Raw genomic sequence first — 23,670 nt, 5'->3', positions numbered from 1 at the left:
CAGTCACAGAGTTAAAACTTTTGCTAGTCAAAGGCAGCTGAATCCTTTTAGTGCTGAGAGAAATCTGTTTATTACCAACAGGCAACAGTATACATTAAAATACTGTGTACACGTTTTCATACACATTTGGACTTTTTTTAAACAACTGAAGCATTCGTGTGTTGCACATGGAAGAATCTGCCAATCAGGAACATGAAAAACAAAAATAAGTTTCGGTGATTTCCGCTCATCGCCACAAAACACACTTTGAACACGTTCTTGGGGTTCCTGGAGTCTTCTTGAAATTGGTGGCATTCTCAAAACCAGTGCTGTGTATCTCGTCTCAGAGGATTTACTTGAAGAAGCACAGTAGCATACTTTATGGATGTATTCAAACATGCCATTTTCCTTGTCTCTTGATTTTACATGCCATCATGTTAGCTTGCTGACAATGGCTTGGTTGAGAGAGTTCAGCTGATTTGTCCATTTGTCTAAAGCTGTGTAGCGAGCCCCTCCTCTCTTCTGGTAGTCCAATTCTAGAAGCTGGTTGACTTGGTCAATTCGGCCGTGGATTGTGCTGTGAAAGAATAGAGAAAGTAAGTAGAGAATCGACACCTGTCGCAATATAAATATAACTAAATTCTCCACATGATTTAGTCAAGCTCTGACAGCTGAACCTTGAGATACCAATTCAATCATTCCTAGTCTTCTCGTAGTTACAAATGTATATCTGATCTGACTGTTCATTTTCAGATAAGGCTGTAAAGACAGTGAATAACAATAAAAATGTGGCTAAATACTAAAAATACTAAATAAATGTATATTATATATTTGCTTACAGTTTCAAAAGGGACTGGCATTAATTAATTAATTAATTAATCAATCAATATAAAAGTTTAAAGATTTTAGTCAACAGTCTCGAATATATAAAATGTATCTGGTGTGTAATTTACGTCAGATCCAGTTCAGCTGAATGTGAGGCTTTAAATAGCAGATGACTCTTAGAGTATGACAATCGGTTTAGTACAAGATGCAACTGAAAGTGTCAATTCATACCGCCTGACTCCCTTAAGGCCAAAGGAGGCAAACTATGAGGAAATACCAGCTATTTACAGGAAGGAAGTTATTTTTCATTCGACTTCTCCGCAGACACGTGGGAGAAACTTACTTATCCAAGATGCACTGCACCAGCAAACTCTCCACATCACACACATCAATGTTCAGCTCCTGAAAAACACAAGAAACAGACAAGACTCACCCTCACATCTGTACAGAAGTATGTCAACTAGTATGATTTCCCATGAAAGGATCCACAGAATTAAACACACGGCAGAACCAGTTTGCAACAGACCTGTGGAGAATGTGTATCACGCAAGTATGTGAAGTAATACGTAAAGACGAACCGTGTTGAAAAAGCATCGACATATACCATCCATGTACAAGCATTTGTTATGACTAATGCATACTGAGAGGTGAGAAAATACCATTATTGCTTCCTCTTAATAATGTTGCCTTTTTAGATCCTCTTCTTATGTTAATGTCATTTCAGGTAAGATACACCCTGAACTATGATTTGAGAACCTGTGCAGTTGAAAAATGATAGTTACGATGAACATAAAAAGGAGAGGGGGGATTATTTTAGAAAATGACAAAATCTAGAGGCCTGAATCTGAAATGTAAACTAAATTGCAAAGCCAGAACAAATCCTTTAACTTTGAATCTTGCGTCTGGAAAACTTGAGATTATGTGTGTGCTTCCTGCCCAGTATACCTTTTTCTTCACCGATATGACTGAAAAAGTGGAAATAATCCATTTAAAACAATTCACACAAAGTCACATGGCCATCAGTGCAAATGGTTGTCTAAAAATATTTCCAGAGAATATGATCAAAGAGGAAAGAGAACAGATAAAGTCACTGTACAGGACACGTTGTGATCACATGAACTTACCTTAGAAATGAAAGGGATGTGTATTCTCGTGTACGGTTTGATGAGTTTGATAAGTACTTGTGTTCTAATGTTCCGCAGGAGCTCTGCAACACAACAGCAATGATCAGCTACAGTCGGAAAAAAAGAAAATGACACATTTATCACACATGTGGACTGAAGTCAAGTTCCCCACTCACCCTCTATGTGCTCTCTAATGAAGGGGTCGTCCATTATGTTACTGTGATTTGTTTTCAAGATCTTCTCAAATTCAGTGATGTCATTGTTCTGGTAGGAGCTGGAAAGAAAAACAGTGAGTGTTGTTATACTATATACATTGCGTCTCTGTGACCCACACAAAAACTCTCATCCTGATAACTGTCAAACACATTTCAAAATATTAGATTTTTTGTAAACACTATTCTTATTGCAGTTTTGGGTGTGCGTTCTTAGTTTCTTGTTTATGCAATAAAAATGTCAAAAATATGCATGAAACCTGAGCAATCTGTGACAGATAGTTATTTATGCAACATGAGAACAAAAGAAAGCAAACAAGGAAGCAGAAGACAACTGAAGGTTTCGGGAAGACAAAAGATATGTTTCAAAGTTGATACAAACACTGTGTAATGTACACCCATGTTGACAGAGCACTGTTTTGGCAACAGTTATAAATAATACCAAGACCATTAATTGAAATTATACGAGGGATCCAACGAAACATGTGAACAAACTGCACACACCAAACTGTAACAGCTAGTATGCAACAGGGACGTAGGGAATGATAAGCAGTAAAATACTGAGCAAAGGCCAAACAGTAAAAGCATCTGGTTCAACAATAACAATACACTCAAAACACTGGAAACTATTTTCATTTCTAGCACTTTGGGTGCATTTACAAGTTTTGGCCACTAACAATAACATTTTTCTCACCAACACTCAAGTGCATCACAATGTGCTGAGCACACACCTAGGGTACACTTAAATAAAAAGTTGGATTCTGAAGAATGTATTATTTATATTTATATTTATATTTATATTGTTAAGGACTGGTGACAATCAGACAATCACTTCTCTCCTTTCTTCTCTTTTAAAAGTTGTGTTTTCCTCACAATGACATACTGATGTTTAGTGGAGTGAGTGGTGTTACGCCTTCATGAATTAAGAGCCCGACACAACTGTACAACTGAGTACATGGGACAACCATACGATAAGACGGTTCAACCATATAATTATCCAAGTCTTTACCCAAAGGATCTGTTCTAGACATTTTAAGTGCATTTACTTTTGTTCTCACTTATAAATAGTTTAGACAGTTGGTGTAAATAAACGTCATACCACAGCAGTCTCACTATTATTTTTGCTTGGCTATTTTTTACATCACATTACAGATCATTTAGCTGACGCTTCTGTCCAAAGCGACTTACAATAAGTGCAAACAATCATGAGGATACAACTCCGAACAGCAGGAATCTTGTAAGCGCATTAGCTTCAAAATGTCTGCTGCTTAGTGAAGCTGTGTCCATCAATATGGTATGGATCTCAGAAAGTTGGTGAGTAAGATGTTACAACAGGTAGAAATAATAGCCAATACTACAATAGCAAAAAGTTTGTCGTCAAAAAAACGAAAAAAATAAAATAAAATACATCAATGTATGCTTACCTTACTAAATTCGTCATTGCTAGGATCTCCGGGTCATTTTTGTATGGTTTGGCCTTTGGAAAATTTGAAAAAAAAGTTAGGCCTCGCAATAAAACTTAAGTGAATGTCAACATGTTAAGCACAAACACCAACAAATACTAAGCAACAATAACAATAACTTTCATACCTCTTGAGAGTCAAAAGGGTTTATTCCTGACTTCATCAACATGTTGGCTAGGACCAGGTACTTCAGGCATGTTGTCCTTCTTGGGCTGCCAGACTCATCGTAGTTTTTAAAGGCCTCAAAGAAGTCTGTGTGAGCTTTCTCAAACTCACCCTCTCTCAAATGCATCTTCCCACCACACTCTGCTCAGGAGCAAACAAGCACAGGTCATTCAGCAGACAGCTATGGCAGTACTACAAAGCTAAACAACTGCACAATGATTGAAGGAGGTATGTGCACCATCATACCTCTGATAACTCCCATTATGAGCGGGTGAGGAATGGCAGATTTAATGTGAAGTGACTGCTCATACAGGGCTTTCAATTTCTTGTTGTTTTTCTGTGCTGTATACATCTGGATCTCCAGAGCGTAGATCTCCAACAGCTGAGTGCCTTTTTTCAGGTCATCCTCTCCATCATCTGTCTGGAGTCGATAGAAAAAAAGTTATTAGATGATTGCTGTGGTCAAATATATATATATATGTTACACATGCCTGTTACACATTTTTTTTTTACTATTTACTGATTATCTAAGTTTGAATGATCAATAAATTAACAAATTGAGCAGCTACCATATATTCTCCATAGATCTCAAAGGTAAAACTTTCTTTTTTTTATTAAACCAAGGACACATATTATTGCATTATACAGACAAAAATATATTATAAAAACATATCTAATTACCTGACATGACTGGTGAAGTTGCCTAAGGATCTTTTGCAGTTTCCCGTACTCCTCTCTCTCCAAGTACAGCTTCCCCAACTGCAGGGGGGGACAAAACATTTTCTGAGCACCTGTTCTACTAGAAAATGATGGTTTCACATCAGTGGAATCAGTGAAGAAGCTTTGTATACCTTTGTGTTAGTTTTAAACCACAGTCTGTCATTTTTTGCATCTTTCAAAGCCTCCAGTGTGGTTTCGTAGAACTCCTGTAGTAAGTCCATCTAGCAACAGATGAAACACATTTCAGAAATACAGATTTAAAACTGGTACTGCAAGGTCCAAGGATACAACATATGTAACAGCCAGCTGGATTTTCCCGGCTCATATCGTCTATCCCTACCTGTTTGGAGGTAGAGATATAGTCCAGAATGGAGTTGATGGACTTTTCAGAGTAGTTCCTGGTGACAGCACTTCTGATGTATGTAAGAAGCTGTTTGTATCTGTTCATCATCTCTGGGAAATTTGTCTACAGGGTTAAGACACAAAGAAAATAACTACTCAAGATTTTTTGTCTGCAGGGATAGGTGTAAACAAAGTATGGCATGTGTTGAAGAGCCTACCAGCTTGAAGTTGATTTTGATCATCTGTTTCAGTGCTTTGAATCCCCATTCTCCTTTCTCTCCTTCTAGTTCCAATACCTGAACACAAGAAAAACCAAGAGAAGTCAGTAAATAGTGTGCTTTAAATAACTGACATAAGAACAGATTGTTTTTACGGATTACTACCACCTTCTGGAAACTGCAGAGTGCTGCTTTAGGATCATCCTCCTTCAAAGCTTTGGAGTTGTAGTACTGGTTCTCCAAGTCCACATTTGGCTCTGAATTACTGTCCTCTGAGTATTCCTAAATGTAAGCACATTATCATGTCAAAGTTCAAATCAGAAGATCCAATGTAAACATATAAGTTGCACGTTTGGTAACAATACACACCGGAAACTCTTTAACTAGAACGAAGGTAGGGATAGCAAATTATCCCTAAATACAATGCTGCAAGTATGAGCATTGAGCTAACGTAAAGTTAGCCAACGCCACGGTTTGCTAACTAGCCGTTTGGTTTACTTTTCATTCCTGCGATTGAAATTCAATGACAGTTTGAACGCAAGTACTCTAAGTTGGCTATCCAGCATGGTTAATGTATATTAAGCCAACTGCATAGTACAAACTACCGTTAGTCAGTCAGGACGCTAACATTAGTCATCCGCTGTCAGCTTGATATTAGCCAACAAGCTAACTAAACAGCTAGCAATAGCTAGCTCGTACTATCGGCCCTCCACTATTAGCGCTCAACGGACAAACATTTAAAATATAAGCGCAAAGTAAATAATTTCAGTTACAGATACCAGGTCGTAATCTTCTTCATCGTCGCACATGAAATCGTCTTCCATGTCAGACATCTTGATGGTCTTCCTCGCTCTTATTCAGGGGACAGTCAGTAGCCCGGCCTGTGCTGTGTTTTGCAGCGATGGTGAAGTGGTGTGTGTGTCAGGGTGGCAGGGAGCAACGGCCCCGATCACCGTCCATAGATGGTGCTGTTGGATCGCCTCAGAAACACCATAACGTTACACCGTGATTATGCTTCACCAGATGCAGCTCTGGATGTTGTAGCATTACATGTCTGTAATAACATATGCATTTTTAAACAGTGTTCTGCAATATTATTCTTACTTTTATCAATTATTATATCATATTATATACATACTATACACTACCGTATATACCATATTACATGTGATGTTCTGTTATACTGCTGCTCTATACTATAATGTTATACATTATACATTAATGTTATTAATATTACTACTGTTGCATTTCACCTCATACTATATCGTATACCTCATATCATGCCTAAATCATATTATACTATATATATATTATATTATGTCAATATGTTACTATATATATTATATTATGTCAATATATATATACTATATTATATTTATATTTTGCTATATTAATGCAGACAACACTAAGTATCACTACTTAATCCCACTATATATATTCTGGTATATATTGTTTGCCTATACACTAGTCTAGATTTACCTTGTAACTTTGTCTCCAATTGCTCTTGAATAGTTCATTCTTGTTTAGTTCTTGTATAGTTTCCACTCTTATACTAATTGTATATACTTCTTATTTCATTTATTCTTATTTTTTATTGTTACTTCTCTTTTTATCTGTACTTCTTTATGTCTCTGTGCTGCTGCAACACCTGAATTTCCACTCTGGGGATCAATAAAGGCTTATCTTATCTTATTTTGTATTATCTTAGTAGATTTAGATCCAGTGGTTGAAAGTAACTAAATACATTCACTTAGGTAGACTATTGCATTTGAGGTACTTGCACTTTACTTATGTATTTCCATTTCATGTTGCGTTTTATTTCTGTACATTTGACATCTTTAGGGAGTTACAAGTTAGTTTCCAGATTCAGAATATACATGCAAAACAGTCGACCATTTGTTTTTGTAAACACACATTTATAAAATATGATACATTGTTACAGATTACACTGCATTGTGCACATATATCTGAAATTAAAATCCGATACTATAATATGTAATGATACAACACGGACAGGGGCCATTCAGCTGTATAATAATAACTTATTTTTAATGATACATATATTGTGTACATAAAATAGAAAACATTAATGTAGAGCTGTATAAAAGATACACATCAAATATGTGACTTGACTACCAATGTAACTATCACTGACTTTAGAGTCTTTAGCCACAACAACTGTGGGAAGACCACAAGCAGTGACCAAACAGAAGTAACCACAACCACCACATACAAGTAATGAATCCAAGTGCCACAGGTTCATTTTGAACTGTTTGGTGGTGTGAAATATTTTACAGGCAAACCCAATTTTTTTTGGATTTTTTTAAGCAACAACTCAGATCTCTTACTTAATATAAAAAAAAAATACAAAACTGTTATCATCCAAGTGAATTTCAAGTATTAAAAGTAAAAGTAGGATTATGGTTGATTGATTGGGTGGAGTTGATTTCAATTACATCATATAGTCAACTGATAACTATAGGCATATTCTATAAGATTATTATATGTTTTGCATGAAAAATAAAGTATAAAGTAGCATAAATTGTAAAGGCACAAGCACTTAACATGTTTACTTATATACAGTAGGTGAGTAAATGTATTTAGTTAATTTCCACCACTGCAAATATCCCATGAACTCCAGTTGTGCGTGTCGGATTTCAGTCAGCTGCAATAATCAGGTTCATGTCAAAAGGATTCCGTGACTGTTCTCTCAACAGTCTTCTTGGCTGCCACACAGAGACCATTGGCAGCATCACATCCCGTCCAGCCTCTCTGCCTCACTCAGGAAGTCCGTCCACATTGAACCCTGTAAAATATTTATTGCTGATTGCTAAGATTACGTTCCTGTTCCGGAAATTTACGCAATCAGCTTGTGTGTCATCAAGTTACGCATCATAAGTTTATTTAAAACGTTTTTATTTTTTAAACATGCATGTTGGTGAAAAACTCAATTCCATCGTCCTATGCAGTCAGTTTGGTAATAATATTTACAATATCCAGACATGAATCACCAACAGTAATAGTAGAGGGGAAAATGTATTCCCAGACCGAGCTATAACTTTAAAAGCATTACAAATGTCCAGAGTAATATTACTTGCGCAAGTGTGTCTACAAATGTATCGCATCGCTTACTAAATACTGTGGCTCGCTACTAGTTTTACTAAGAAACCAATATTGTAATTGCTCTGCATCCACACTGGGATGGTGACCTGTGTGTGCGTGCACTCTGGTGGTGTCCAAACTTTGTTTCCCTTGGAGGGCCAAAACTGAAATGTAATGTTTGGCCACTAGTCAAAAGCAAACAGCTATTGTATTTAGTTAAGATCAAAAATGGATCAAGGATCCCAAGTTCTCTGAATTGAAATGTCTTCTGTGTGCCACTGTGTCTGACTCTTTCTTTACTTAATTCCCTCGCACTAAACTGACTTCCTTCACAAATTGTCACTCTGCCCGCCGTGCTCAGATTATACAAATTATTAATAATTAGGGACTATAAATATTTTAAGATAATTTTTACCTCACAAAAAACAGCATGGAGAGAAATTTAGATAAAAATCTTTTTTGCTAGAAAGCCTGCAGGCCCCACTTTGGGCAGCCCTGCTCGAGTGACATGATAGTATGTGCACACCCATTTGTTGTGTGCATGAGATGCAGCAGTGTTGCGTGTGTAGTGTCTGTCAACATTTCATTAATTGTACTTGGGTTTGCCTCAACACAAAGACTTAACGAATGAGCAGTGCTCGTCTGCCGGAATCAACAACGGCAGAAAAGCTGCGAGTCTGAGACAAAAGACACATGAGTGCTAATACACCCTGATGTGTCATCACAACGCCCACACAACGTCCTCAAATTATATGTCATTAGGCTTCTTCACATACCGTTATCGCCACAGACCGACTGATTAGTCAACATATTGACAATCTGTAAAGAAGATATTGCCCAGCTGTGGTGGGACAATACTGATAGTACTCGAAGGGCAAAAGAGTACAAGCTTAATACAACTCTATCTCACTCACCAACTTAGCACCAAATACTTGTATTTATCTGACTCAGTGTGATAAACACTTAGTACATTGATATTATTGCCTTGGCGTCAATGTATACACTGGGTTTTATAAGCCGTTTAATTTTTGGTTGCCAAAAACTGTTTTAGGTCGAACCTAATACCCGTAATAGAGTTTATATAATCTAATGTCTGACAGTTCCTTAAACATGAGACAAGTCTTTAATATCTCCAGAATGGCATCTGGCAGCAAAGGCCTGTGTACCTCTCTCAGCAGGCTGCCTGCTTGTATACTCTACACAGGCTCTCACCACTAAAGTGCTAACACAAGGGTGCTTACTCTTGTTGTACTGCTGCCAACTCCCTTGTAGATCATTACTCATACTTGCACACCAATGCACGCACAGTCACACACAAAGTGTATATATATATATATATATATATATATATATATATATTTATATTTATATGGTCTAATAAACACACCTGCTTAATCATGTGTGCCTCTGCATGCACATACTGTTAAATGCCCTGAGAATCTGCAGTTGCCAACCTTGTACAACCTACCCTTAGGTCATCATGGCTGCTCTCAATTCTCAACTTGTGCAATATGCGTGACTAGCCTGTTTGTTTTTCTCTTTTTTTGTTGCTGTTTTCATTTTTACAAGGTATGTAGAAGCGTGTCTCAATTTTATGCAACAACTTCCATCAAGTGGGGCTGTTATTACAGATGAAATCCAACTTCCAAGAGCTGAAACAGCCACTGCAGCCAAGTCCACAGGCACCCTCTGTGCATCACACGCTAGCATACGGTGGTATGTGTGTGGTATGCTTTGAGTGGGGTATGATGGTTGGAGTTTGAGGGTGTTGGGGTAGTTTGTGTACATAATAAATGTATGGAGGTTAGAAAAATACTATCCAGTGAACACATTCATGATTTCTGACTAAACTAAGCTTGACAGTATTAATCTGGGCTGAGCTCATCTGGGCCACAGTATGGCTGATGGTTTTGGTTAAGGATTAGTCCATTTCAGCTCAATTTACACCGTGACAGGATCAATATGAAAAACATCAAATATATATAAAATATTTCAACATCTTAGGGAAAATGTGAATTCACTTTCTTGCCAAGAGTTAGATGAGAAGATTGATACCACTCACATATGTGTACAGTAAATACGAAGCTACCGCTAACAGCCGGTTAGCTTAGTTTAGCATAAAGACTAGAAACAGGGTGAAACAGCTAGCTTGGCTCTGTCCATAGGATACAACATTCCTCTATCAGCACCACTAAAGCTCACTAATTTCTTACTATGTTAAACTACTCCTTTAAGGAGTGTGAAGTCAGGGATACTGTATGTGTGTTGTCTGTCAAGTAAAGTTCCTTAAACTTTTTGAATTGCAGAGCAATTCTCCCTACACAATTACAGAGGTAATGGTAATACTTGATTGAGCACTAGGGAAGCTGGTAAGAGTTTGTTGTTGTTTCATGACTGCAAACATGTCACAAAGTCCAGCGAGCCAAAGCTCCCTGCAGCACAGAGCATCAGAATATCCCACCCACGCTAGCAGATGTGACTTCCCCACCCCCAATAATGGGATGACGGGCTAACAGCTCTAAGATGCCCTGTTTTATTATTCTCTTCTGCAGATAAAATAAAAACAGATGTGGCACAAAAGTGAGTCCAGCTTTCAGGTCAGGTCCAGGATGCAGAGTGCAGGACGGGACTCTTTAAAATACCCATGGTCTTTTCAGCCCTCTCCTTTCTCCTCCTCCTCTGCTGCTTCATGTCCTCTCCATCTCTCCTAGTGCGCTCATCCCTGCAAGTTTGGTGTAAGAAATCAAACCAGTAGACAGGGTGTATTTAGATCCCCTCACACATTTCAAATGCCAAGGCTGATTGGTGGTTTCCAACTTCATGTTCATGCAAAGCACCAGGATCATATTCAGTACCAGTCTGACAGAAGGTGTGTGACCCTTTAGAAGCGTTCATTAACATGACAGTGTCAAATACTTTGGCAGACAGGATGCTGGTTCATACAGAGTGAGAACATATAGCGATGCACTTACCTTCTGTTGTCACAGTTTTGACCGGTCAGAGTAAGCAGAGTGATTTATGACTTTAGCTGACAGCTAAGCTCAGAGGAGCCACAGCTGTGAAAGTGCTTGTCAGAAGTAGAGTAATAAAACCTCTGCTTGCACACAACTCTGCTCCTGTTGAAAGGCTTGCATGTGTCTTCAGCTTCTACATACTGTAAATATAGATCAAATACCATATCTATATCTGGAAGCTCAGCATGCCTACTAACAGTGGATTGTTTTCTTCTTCGGGGTCTCTTTCTCTTCACGCAAAATTCACCTTGTAGTTTGATTTTCTTTTTGTCCTTTATTTCTGGTTTGCAGCCGTCATGGCTGTATTGTGGCATCTGCAGTTGTGACTCTTTCCCTGAAAAATAAAAGATATCAACAGGCTTGGCAAACATACTGTAAGTGCAACAATGGGTTAGAGTTATTTTTTGTGGAAAAACTACAAGAATCTTACAAGCTTTATTAGAAAGGAGCCGTTTCTTCCCTGCGCAGTCAAGATTTGTAATGAAAACGATGTGACTTATATGCTCTCCGTGTTTCCCTGGGGTATATGCAAAGATGTTTTTTCATTGTATGTTGTTTCCATATCTTTCTGATAGTTTCTGTTTTGTCAATTTGAGCACACTTCTAGATTGTGGTTGGCTCTCTGTAATGCACAACGTGTTAACCGTTTCACATTGTAGGATAAATACAAGGTATATAAATAATATAACCAATGTCTCTCAGTGTGCTACTGAATATCAATACATGTTTAGATTGAGATCAGTGAGTAATTGCTTCTACAGTATGTGATCTACCACTTAATATCAATAAAACATAGTTTAGCTATTGCAGAAATCCACAGACATAACAGTTATCCAGGATTAAACCTCTGTTAGTTTTGCAAGAGATGATGCAATCTTTTGTTTTTTTAACAATACTGTACACAATCCTGCATGTTGCAAACTTTTCTTGGGTGTTCTAGGCTGAAAAAGAAGGAAAAGATCTTAAAAAGGACAAAGCAATAGAAAGTCCCAACATGTTGTTGGCAATAATAAGAGCCAAAGCCTTCAATTGCATGCAGTCAACTTGCAATAATACAGTCATAGGGTCTAAATGTACATTGTGTATATGGAAGAGTCTGCTTTGCCTGACCTTGTTATGTCTAAGGCTTAAGTTTATGAGCATCCCCTAGATCAAATAAAAGCAATCACATTCATCCATTAGGGTCCACTTTGTTTATTCCTCCACTGGTGAGTTGCTCATATTGTGAGCTGAGACTCGTGGTATGCCACAAGGGTGGCATGTGAGATTTTCCAGACAGTCACAAATAGTAACTTTCCATCGCATGTAACCAGGGTCCTGGCTGAGACTTTGATGTACCTTATCTGTCTTTGAGTGCCCTCAATGTTAATTGGCAACAAATTACAGTTCTACGAAAGGCAGAGGGCATTTAAGTGGAAGGAAAACGTCTTGATCATATGATGGACGGCCAATCATTGGCTCTAGCCTTGTTTATATGTCTCCCCCACTAATAGTTGATGCATCAGTGCTTGGTTGTAAGTTGAGTCGGGCCCTGTTGCACAACCTCCCCAGAGACGCAAGATCCACTGTGATCTTCCATTTCCCACACTTGATGAAATCACTGCTCATACAGGATAAGGAGCTGAAACGCATAGCTGTCAACACATTGGGAAATATTAACTCACAAAAATAAGTCCAATCGTCACAGATCACCATAAACAGAGACATTTAACAAGAGCCCCAAGTAAATCCACATCACAACCACATTTGCGCAATCTAGTAAGGAGGGCAATGAGAAGGACAGATAGCAGTTCAGTGTTTTTCTTCTTCTGGGGTCCCATAGGAGTAAGATCCTGCTAAACCTGAGATAAGGCTAAAGAACTGATAACAACAGCCTATGGCAAAAATTGGAGTGACTAGAGCCAGAGCTGCATCGGATGAAACTTTACGTGCAGACGTTTGTTATGAACTCAAACTTGGTTGCCATAACATTTCACATTTATGAGCCCAGGATTTGTGCTACATAAAATAACATAAATATTATTACAAAAATGTATTAGTGATTTAGATTAAGCATATGGCTCAGGTTTAGCCATGTAGACAGTAATGGTGACTGTCAATGCTTCCATGTGATTGTAGACGCTTATGCTTGTAAAGGGGAAACAGGGAAACCGGCGAACAAGTAAAGTCATGGGCTTAATGCGCAACATTTGAATTGAAAGGTTTTTTGATTGATTTGATTGATTGAACATACAACACAATACAGTAAATCGTTCTCATTCACAGTGTTGTCGACATGTAAACTGTCTATGTTATGTTGAAGTCTGCTTACCACATATTTACACGGAAGCAACAGGCTACAGCGTCATGTGCCCTCAAGATACCATGGAAATTAATACATCTGACCAAACCTGTGAGGTTCTCGCCAAGAAAAATAAATATATGTTGGGGTTTTTTGTGTGACTGGATTTCTTTTTGGGTCTTTCACAACCCACAGAAAGAAGGGTCGAGAAACTTAGCAAAGTAATCTATGATACAAATTCAGTGTTTTACAATCTGTAAAGAGCTACGAGGCGGCGGAGAAGAGGGTTTACAAATGGTTCTGGGAACATTTCCCACAGAGGCGGGAATTTCATCCCGCTTCACCAATCTGGAGATGTTTACCTACAAAATGTGGAAGCATAATGCAGTGTCAGTGTGTGTGTGTGTGTGTGTGTGTGTGTGTGTGTGTGTGTGTGTGTGTGTGTGTATGCGTGTGTGGTCAAAGGAGACCCTAGGCTCTCGTGACTGGCTTGGGATAGGAGGAGGGGGGTGGGGAAGATACCATCAGGCCCTGATTTCTGTGGTTATGATGACATCCAGATAATTGCAGAAACATGCATGCGCACATGCGCACACACACACACACACACAAGCATCTCTTCTGCTCTGAGCCCACCACTACTGGCCTCTCACACAAACCAACACACACACAAATACTGACACACACACCAGAGCCTGAAAATTACCGCTTAGCATGCAAGCATTGAGCAGATGGGTTGCCTAATGACTGTTGTGTACAGTGCAGAGAGAGTGTGCTGCTTTCCCATTACACTTCCCCCTTACAACTAACTAGACCCCAAAGCACAGGCCTGGCTTTGATTTACTTTATGTCTTAACTGGCACTAGCAAGCATGTTGCAGGTGGTCAGACGATGAAACAAAAAAGAATGAAAAAATATTAGAGACGGCTTTGCACTTGCTTCTTTTGGGAGGAGAATCATCACTTGTTAAATGTGATGTGAAGTTTCAAATCCATGGCATTGTTTAGATGAAGTAACATCATCTAATTGTTTGTTTTTATACCTGTATTTTTGTCAAAGTGTCCACAAACAACAATTCTTTCAGAAGAGGAGGCTTTCAATGGCATCAGCGTTAGCGTGAGAGTCGGAGGTAGACTGCTAAGGATCTGTCGTGATTGCTGTCAAGGGATGATTAATTTAAGATGATCTCATTTAATGATCTAATATTTTACAAGATATCGCTCTACTCTCCTGCCATTAAAGGGGGATAATTTGCTTCTTAAAATCAACCTAGGCTCATTTCCTCCTCCTTGGAGAATATCCTTGCCTATCAGAGGATTTCTAGAGAATATGATCTGAAATAATTCATTTTTAAAGCTAACACAAAGAGACAAGACTAAACCGACCAGTATTTAACTGTATGATTTACCCTTTAAACAGCATACCACTGTGAAGCTGTAATGTATTCCCCATTTTTGTACAAATTACTCTGTTGTATATTTTCTAGATATTTACATTTTTACAGAATTTCCTTAAATTTCAAGTCCACTTAAAACAGACAAAAATGACTGAAATACCTGAAGTGAAATAAGCTATAGTCCAAGAGTTACTGGATATTCAACAGTTATTTTATGCTGGGGATGCCTTTCAGTTTAATGATGAGTAAAATCATCTCACACATCTTTCGTGAAAACCTTGTACACTTTTTTTATTGGTCATGGATATAATATTTGAGAGCAAAGGTCATCTGGTAGGGCCATATCCACAAACAGATGTATTCAAAACTAATACATATATATATATATTTTTTTTCTTCCTCTGTCTGAAATACCCACCAACAGATCACAAATAGATTTTCCAAGATGCCGAAACAAAAATAGATTAATTTCATTTAGATGTAATTTTGTTTTAGTAATCATTTGATGTTTTTCAACAGTCTGTTTTTGATTTCAATGTGTAATTTTATTGCTTAGCCTTTTGCATCAGACTACTTATTTTCTGACGCTCATTTTTCTTGTTTCAAATTGTTGTTTAAATTGGTGTTTGTTTTGTGTGGGCCTCAAGAAGGCTAGCAACCACTTGGCCAACCCTAATGGAGATCCAAATTATAGAAAAAGACTCATGAAAGTTGGGTTTATATACTCCGATGCGAGTCATTCTCTCAGACTAATCTAGTTTTCTTTCTACTCACCACTTTTTCCAGCTGGGGCCTTAAAAAAACAGGTACAGTAAAAAAAAACAATTTGTGAAGCATGCACATATAACATTTGTTAAACTGTAATATAATCTTAACCCAGTCATTCCAAAAAGTTTCACACTCTCATATTCCTAATTTTCACTAATATCACTAAAGATTAATATCTAGAAAAAAAATGGAGAAACATCCAACGATTGTAAATAAATATACAGCAAAGGGATCAGCTGAATGACATCATCTGACTTGTTTTCACAGACAGTCACACGCACACGAGGACAAAGTAAACACATTTATGAAGCCAAACCAACTGCAACACACAATAAAGAAGCTCCCATCAGGTCACACTCACAGACCTACATTTACAAACACCTATCTTTATTACTAGCTCCCTTTAAGAGGAATCAGTCAGCAGCTTGCTCAGAGCCATGCTCGAGAGCGATTGATGTTGTCTTTATGTGCGTGACCCCTCTTTATGCATGTTCAAGTGGGAGCGTGTGGAAGAGACAATAGGGGGGGAAAGCCTGTCTTTAGGCCCGTCTATACCTAATCTTCTGTTGCATTCAAAAGGTGGTGTGCCAGACAACCATGAAGGTAACTTCAGATGGACAAACGGCCGCTGTGAATTACATCACTTTGTGAGGATGCCTTTGTTTCTGTGAAACCAAACACATTCACATGAATGACATGGCGAGCTGGCTGTAATTGAGATGTCTACGCAGGAAGGCGTGCTGAACTTCTGTTCTCAATTTCTCCCCTTCTCGCACGATATCTCATCCATGATACCTACCTTCCCCATTCTCCTCTCGCTCCCCCTCCATCTTCATCCTCGTCACTCTGTCTCTCTGTGAGGCACAGTGCTGTGATATCCTATACAGTCTGCACTTTTGACCAACGGTCCTGGATAATGGTTTTCAGATTCTTCAAGGTGGCCTGAATCTGTGCCAGAGCTGAAAATGGAAAGCAAACACGAGTCCACCACCCTCTGTTCCTACTTAGCTCCAATGTAAGCTGATTATTCAGGTTCTTAGAAAATTCTGTCATGCTTTTTCATGTGAGACTCCCATCCCTCAATGGCCACACAGACAGAGCGTGAGTTTGTTTAAGTACTGCCTGTCTTTAGTCAATATGGTCAACTATGGAGGAATCAGTCAATCAGTTTTAGAGAGAGGGGAATTCTCCATAAATGTACGCCATTGTGAATCCTCTGCATGTGTGTGCCTGGTCTGTATGATGAAGTTAGCGGCGGTGTCCATAATCTCACATGCATCATTCTGGGTGCTTTAACAAGCCTTCCTCACATCCCACACGGCCTTGGTGAGTGGTTCATCCAGACCACAGAACTATGTTTACTTTAACAGCCTCTTTTTTTCTACTCTTACAATCGTTGTGGTTTCTGCCCAAGATCTTGTCTAGCAAGCCATGATTCCACTATGGTGTTGCTACTGAACAACTGGAAGAGTGAAATTAAATCTTGTAAGGACTTGTGATACTTTTCATTCCTTTGGAATTTGCTATTGTAACAGCCAATGACTCACTCTGATCAATGACACATTATCCCTGAGAAGGTCCTGGTGAGCAATCACTGGACAGCCGGGGCTATTTTCTATGAATTCATGTCAAAGTGTGGATGTCTGGGCAAAGCCTGAGATCTCAGGCTTGTTGAATAACACCAGGGTCCATCTAATATATATAAAAAGTAGAGGTGAACATTTTCACTTTTATTTCATTCATTAAAAGGTTAAAAATTCAGATCAGTGGGAGTGCCTCCACACGGCTCTCAACATGGCGATGGCTGAGCCGGCGGCTAGCAGCTAATGGTGCTAACAGCATGAACAGTGCAAACAACGGCAATAATGCTGATAGAGCTAATATTGCTAACCTGAGGAGGAACCGGAGGGTGAGCGTTATGCTTCCGCAACAACGCTGTGTGTCGAGATGGAGTTATTATCTGCAGTGCAGAGCGGCGCTCATAAGCTAGCCAGTGGACACGGACACGCACGCACACATACACACACACACACACACACACACACACACACACACACACACACACACACACACACACTTCATTCTCTGCTCAGGTAAACATTACTCCACTATATCTCGACATAGCAAATGATTGTTTAAATCAAAATGAGAACTTTTAAGCAATCACATCGCCATTACTTTATGAACACGAACATCTGCACCACTGTTGGAAACGTTGTGATATTATAGCATTGCCTCTGAAGATCTTCAGGTCAGTCTTTGATTCTAAGTAAGCCCAGTCTACTGCTGGTTCAAACTATTTTACTCAGTTCAATAAATGATTAGGTTTCAATAAGCACCATTTAAAAACAGGTAATAGCTCAGCAACCACCTATCTGCAAAGTAGTTATTGCATCATGATGTTTTGTTGTTATTATAATTTGTAGCCATGTTATGCCTCAATAGATATAGCTTATAGTAAAGACAGAAAATACAATTAGGGGTGAGAGGGTGAGGAATGGCACGCAACAAAGCTCCCCAGTCAGATGCGAACTAGGCACGTTAAGGTTCATGATCATCACCTTAACCCCTTGGCCTACAGGGGGCTATGTGGATTACTTGGTCTTGTGATAAAGATTAATTTTTCAAGTACTGAACACCACTTAAAATGAGATGGGCAGAATATTAGTGCCAGTCTCGAGTTCTCGTGATCTTTGACCAGTTGTGGAAGGTAAATACATTTACTCAAGAACTGTAGTTAAGTACTATTTTGACATACTTTGTACTTTACTTGAGTATCTCCATTTTATGCTACTTTATACTTCTACTCCACATATCGTACTTTTTACTCCACTACATTTTTTCACTCTTAGTTAGTAGTTACTTTTTAAATTTAAAAACACATGATATGATGTCGTACTGTACTACTAATCAACCCAGTATTTTACAAAGTATCTAAAATTGGATCCACATTGACAAACTATAGCACTAAAATGCTCTCACATGTACAAAAAGAATATAATATAATATTATAATGTAAAAAAGAGCCATTCTGCATAATGAGTACTTTAACCTTTGATACTTTAAGTACACGTTGTTCATAATACTTCTGTACTTTTAAGTAAGTAACATTTTGAATTCAGGACTTTTACTTGTAATGCATTTTAGACTGAGTACTTCTTCCACCACCGTCTTTGACTAGTTATGTGATTGATTTGATTTGACAGCTCAAAAAGAGTTTACACATCCTGTCGACGTACATCTTGAAGCCCTTTTGTCACACCAACATCTGTGCGTTATTCCCCACCCAAACTTAGTTACAGCCCTTTAAAAGAACTCTGTGCCCAATATTTTTGCAAACCAAAACTGCTAGACCACCCTCAGGGGATATGGCAACCCACACTGTCTGTTTCAAGAACACGCAAAGCATCATAGTGAGCTGTATTTGACAGACTGCTTTCTTCAACCTCTGCAGGTTTTAAAACATTACTGTAAACTCCCGACCCCAGCACGTCTTGTGCTGGTGAGTGGTGTGTCCACAAAGATGTCACACTGCAGACATTATATTGATGACCTCTGAAACTGATTCATGCACACATTCCATGTTACAGGACCTGGATGTAAACTGGGGAGTATTTATTCTCCAGAATATGAACTGGTGTGTCCAATTGCTGAGTAAGGCCAGCAGTGGGCTGGCGAGAGAGAATAAAACTCTCTCGCTTGCACGAATTGTGTACTTTTAAAGATCAGATAGCGCCAGCATTTCGGAAGTTTCGCAAACTTGTTGTGTTTTATAAGATTTATTGTAAAGTAACATTTTTACAATTGTGCAAGAGGTGAAATAATTAAAAATAAATGACATGTTTAACCTTTTATTTTAGGTGAGCAGTTTCTTTTTCTGTTTTTGTGTGGTCCATGTGAAGCCCCCCTACTCCCTCAACCGCACACCGCTTCCTGTACCTCACTGACCCCCCAGCTGTATAGGTGTGAGCTGTGTGTCCTAGTGTGACAGGAGCAGGGCAGGCGTTCCTGCAGTCCTAAGAGGTGATGAGGCCAGTAAATCTGCGCTGAGGGGTGGTCCCTGAGCCTGCCCCATTGGCAGAGCCCCTGGACCAAAATTGAAAACAGACGTGTTTGGAGTTCATTCTTTGAGTTACTACTGTTCAATTGTGATTTACAAGACTGTGTGAGATATGGAAATCTCTCACGCAACTCAAGATATGGGCTGAGTGAAAGCACATTGTGAAACAGGCCCCTCCGCCCTTTGGGAAGGACTAATCTGTAAACTCATGCTATCCCTTCATTTGGTCAATTCTGTTTATTCAGTGTTTTCATCCTTTCAGCATGTCTTCTTCTCAAATACAGGAATAATGTTTCGCTAATGGAAAAAGCATGACAGACAGACGAGCATTTACTCAGGCTTTACTACGAGGGGCGCAAGTTAGAAATAATTATTTTGGGGATTGGTGGTCAATGAGGCAAGGGTGCTAATCAGTATAAGTCTCTATTAACAACTACATACTATTATTATCTAATAGCTTATTAGATGATACATTCATAAATAAAATATAGAAGTAATTAAAGTGCCAGTGATCTCTGCTAACCTCTAGATGTGTTTATTTTACTCTTGCAAAATGCAATGACCTCACTCTGAAAATGATGTTTTATTAATTAATGTGGCTGACGTTTATGCTCATAGCAACATGGATTTTTAGAAAACACAAAACCTGGCATCAATATGTTTTGAGATTAGCTTCACACCCTGCTATTAAGTGCACCCGTCCTGGTTGACAACGCCAATACAAGTTCAAAACAGAGCCAGCACACTGGAATTGAATCGATTTATATGTGGCACATTTTCCAAGGTTTTGCAATGACTGACTCAAATAACGAGCAGATTTCCAAACAACCTGCAACAGCACCTCTACCACCTTTAAAAAGTCCTTAAAAATCCTTCAAGATTCAAGGTAATACCTTCCACAGCTGAAAAAGGAGGCAACATGTGGAAAGCTACAGATTACAGATACATAAAGCAACAAAAGACATCATCTTTTATTTTTCAACTTTACATCATCTGAATACTATGCACAGTTTCCTGGAAGCATAAAATACCTTGATTGCATGGTTTAGTAAATGTTTCAAATGCTTTGTATGACTAATGTTCTACAACAGATGTCACAGGTAAACAGAAACACATGTAGGTTTCGCAGTTTGTTTTGCTCAAGCGGACGACAGCAGCACACCTTTGGTTATAAACCAGGACATAACTGATCTCCAAAAGTTATTTCCTCTGGCCTGTGGCCTGGTCTCTCGCATGCATGTTGCCTCACACGGGTCTCTTTTGGACACACACTCCCAAACACAACACCCACCAGGCTCTTTCCTCTTGACAACACCTGCTCTTCACACGAACAACCCCCGTTCATCCATCTGTGTCCCTACTCCTCCCTACTTCTTGGTTTCCCAGGTGAAAAGAGGACTTTAATGAAACACTGAGAAACTCTGACCTTGTGACCTTTCTAGAATAATGCTTAGCCAGGGACATGGAGCAGCGCAAGATGAAGGGGAAGAGATAAAAACGTGGATGGAATTAGAGACAAAAGAAATGGAGGAAAACCCCGGGTTGATGCCATACAATATCATCGCCTAATCACCAAGAAAGCTCGAGGCCAATCACATGAGGCCGACTGAGAAACTTCCTAGCGAGTTGGCTGATATCAGGATTTCATCGGGGAAATGTGTCTGTTCTCCCTCCAACGTGAACTCCTGTTCTCCAGCTCTGCTCTGCCTCTCCCACCTCCACCATTAAAAAGACATCCATCCTTACAATGAGACAGAGAGGGAGGCACGACGCAGATTAACAGGCCCTGTTATCTAAAAGCCACCGACAGCAGTGCTTTACTTGTCAAAAATCAAACCACATGGATACATCACATGGACATAGACGAGCCTCGGCATATGCACGCACACACACACACGCTGATTCGCTTATGACATCTGCACAGATGATCAGTTTTGACAAACACACATAACTGATGACTAACTTGTGGATGCAAATAAACATGTAAATACCACTGAGATTATGTACAGTTTTGAAAGCAATATATAACTCTATTAAAGATTTAACACTCCATGTTTTGGGAAATCCTTGCATTTAAACTCCTAGTTGTGTCAGTGTGTGCATGTACTCGTGAATCCATGAACTTTTCAGCCTTTTGTAATGAGGGTTATGAAAATAAAACACAAAATACTGGCACTCGTTAACTCCTGTCATAACACATGACACAGACATTCCTCTCTGAAGCTAATGAACAGTTGAGTGACTCAGTGTTATGGTTATGGCTCCACTAAAGCCAGTAGCTATGAGAAGATTAAGATGGACTTCAGATGGATCCAAAACGAGCTCTGCCCCAGAAGGAATCTTATTTGGCCTTTCAGTTGAGGGAGATTAATTGTGATCATGAGTCCGTTTTGCCTGCTTATCATTCACTAATTATCATTGGTACAAAAGGGAAGGACAACTGGTTAGTGTGTGCGTGCGTGTGTGTGTGCGGAGGTGTCTCCACTGAGTGCCTCCCTCACTGGCCTCTCCTGCTGTCTGTAACATCTCCAAACCACAACTCAAGTGTTCCATACAAGTGATTCACAGAGAATTCACTTTCTTTGTTTAGTTTTTAGTTTTGGTTGAGTTTCATTTTGTTTCTTTTTAAGTGAATCTACTTTCAGGGCACACATTTTATTTTTGAATTCTAAAACCACTGCCTATCATACACTAAGAGTGAAAAGTGAAAGTTATTGTGTACACAGAATATTCTTATCTAGACTCTGGAAGTTTATTCTAAGCAACAATCTGTTCAGTAAAAGTGGCACAGAGGTAATGATGCATTGTGCGAGGGAAGTGATCACACCAAGACCGATCGCTAAAAAAAGGCCAACTGAAATATCCTTATTTCCCATTATTAAACAGCATTGACTCTGTCTTGTGAGGATGACATGTACATGTTGAACTGGGCAGTCAACTGTCAACATTCAGCCAATGCTAAATACTATGTCATTAAAAGCAAATTCTCACGACCAATAACCTGTTTTCTACTGAGAAGACAGTTAGCATGTGCTAGCTTCATGCTAAAGCCACAGCAGAGCCTAAATACAGCAAAGGCTGACAAAGTGTAGCTGAAGCTGATGGCTGGCCTGACCATGTGCATGTAGACCAATGAAAGTTGAGCCAGCACCTGACAATGTAGAGCTGGGCCTGTCATGGCCTCCGGTGGCCTCCGTACAAAGAATTTAAGTGTATTGCGGAATTTGGATGTATTTCTCGTGACCCAAGGACGTGCAGTGTCGAATTTGGTGCAATTTAGACACGCGACACATTCCATATTAATACATTTTGAAAAAACAAGTGATCAGCGCGCTTTGTGATGAGTCGAGCATGTCAATCGTCTTTTGCTGCTGGATGCTGAATATTCTAATACAACCAAACTCTTCTTCACAAGTTTGACATACACATTTATAACACTAATTTAACTTTACCACTGCCTGCAAAATACCTCCGCTAATGTAATCCATGCTCTACTTTATAACCTTGGTGGTTATTTCAAAGCAAGCATGTAATACGTCTACTTGGAAAATAAGTAGTAATTGTATTTCACAGGTGTTTCTTAGTAGCCGTGACTTGGGTGTGTGATGCAACTATGCCACGTCATTGCTCAGGACCTAAGGAAGCGCAGTGTCGAGTGTGAAATTGTTTGTATTAGCGATTTAAAAAAAGCTGCAAGCAGCAATAGCACAAGCCAAGCAGTCGTGCCAAACAGGCATGTTTTTGAACGGGCACTGCATCTGAAATGATATAAATGACAGTTTAACTGGAAGGGTCTAACTCCTGAAATTGACGCGACCCAATCCCCTTGAGTGAAGGGGACTAGAATCTGTAAAAAATAAACGTGTTCCTGGACTTTACTTACAATATTTTAAGACAAATAATCATCCACTACAGTGGTTGCTATATGAAATTGAAAAACGCTTGGATGAGGGGAACACGCACCCCAGCCCTCCTCCCATCTCCCCCTCAAATGCCAGATT

General features: G+C 39.1%; 1 protein-coding gene and 1 long non-coding RNA gene across 3 annotated transcripts in view; both read right to left on the bottom strand.

Annotated features, from left to right (window-relative positions):
- Positions 1 to 51: 51 nt before the first annotated feature.
- On the bottom strand, positions 52 to 6,053 carry cops2 (COP9 signalosome subunit 2). Of its 2 annotated transcripts, none has more exons than XM_029456657.1 (13): positions 5,822 to 6,053; positions 5,217 to 5,330; positions 5,049 to 5,126; positions 4,829 to 4,954; positions 4,620 to 4,709; positions 4,450 to 4,527; positions 4,015 to 4,189; positions 3,731 to 3,909; positions 3,565 to 3,617; positions 2,105 to 2,202; positions 1,929 to 2,011; positions 1,148 to 1,206; positions 52 to 556 (listed from the first exon to the last, which is right to left on the bottom strand). In XM_029456657.1, exons 1-13 carry the CDS (start codon positions 5,879 to 5,881, stop codon positions 412 to 414), a joined length of 1,338 nt encoding a protein of 445 aa, XP_029312517.1. In that variant the 5' UTR covers positions 5,882 to 6,053; the 3' UTR covers positions 52 to 411. The 2 variants fall into 2 exon arrangements, with proteins under 2 accessions (XP_029312517.1, XP_029312524.1); XM_029456664.1 differs by having other exon boundaries at positions 5,828 to 6,053.
- Positions 6,054 to 10,660: 4,607 nt separating this feature from the next.
- LOC115026302 (uncharacterized) overlaps positions 10,661 to 23,670 on the bottom strand; it is a 33,172-nt gene continuing 20,162 nt past the window's right edge. The window contains exons 3-4 of the long non-coding RNA XR_003834282.1: positions 11,412 to 11,498; positions 10,661 to 10,872 (exon numbers count right to left, since the gene is read on the bottom strand). This is a non-coding gene — a long non-coding RNA (uncharacterized LOC115026302). The remainder of the gene's footprint in view (positions 10,873 to 11,411; positions 11,499 to 23,670) is intronic.

The sequence above is a fragment of the Cottoperca gobio genome, chromosome 3 (assembly GCF_900634415.1).
Source record: "Cottoperca gobio chromosome 3, fCotGob3.1, whole genome shotgun sequence".
NCBI classification, from domain to species: domain Eukaryota; kingdom Metazoa; phylum Chordata; class Actinopteri; order Perciformes; family Bovichtidae; genus Cottoperca; species Cottoperca gobio.
The sequence above is the reverse complement of the archived record's forward strand: the minus strand, read 5'-3'. Positions and strand labels throughout refer to the sequence as shown.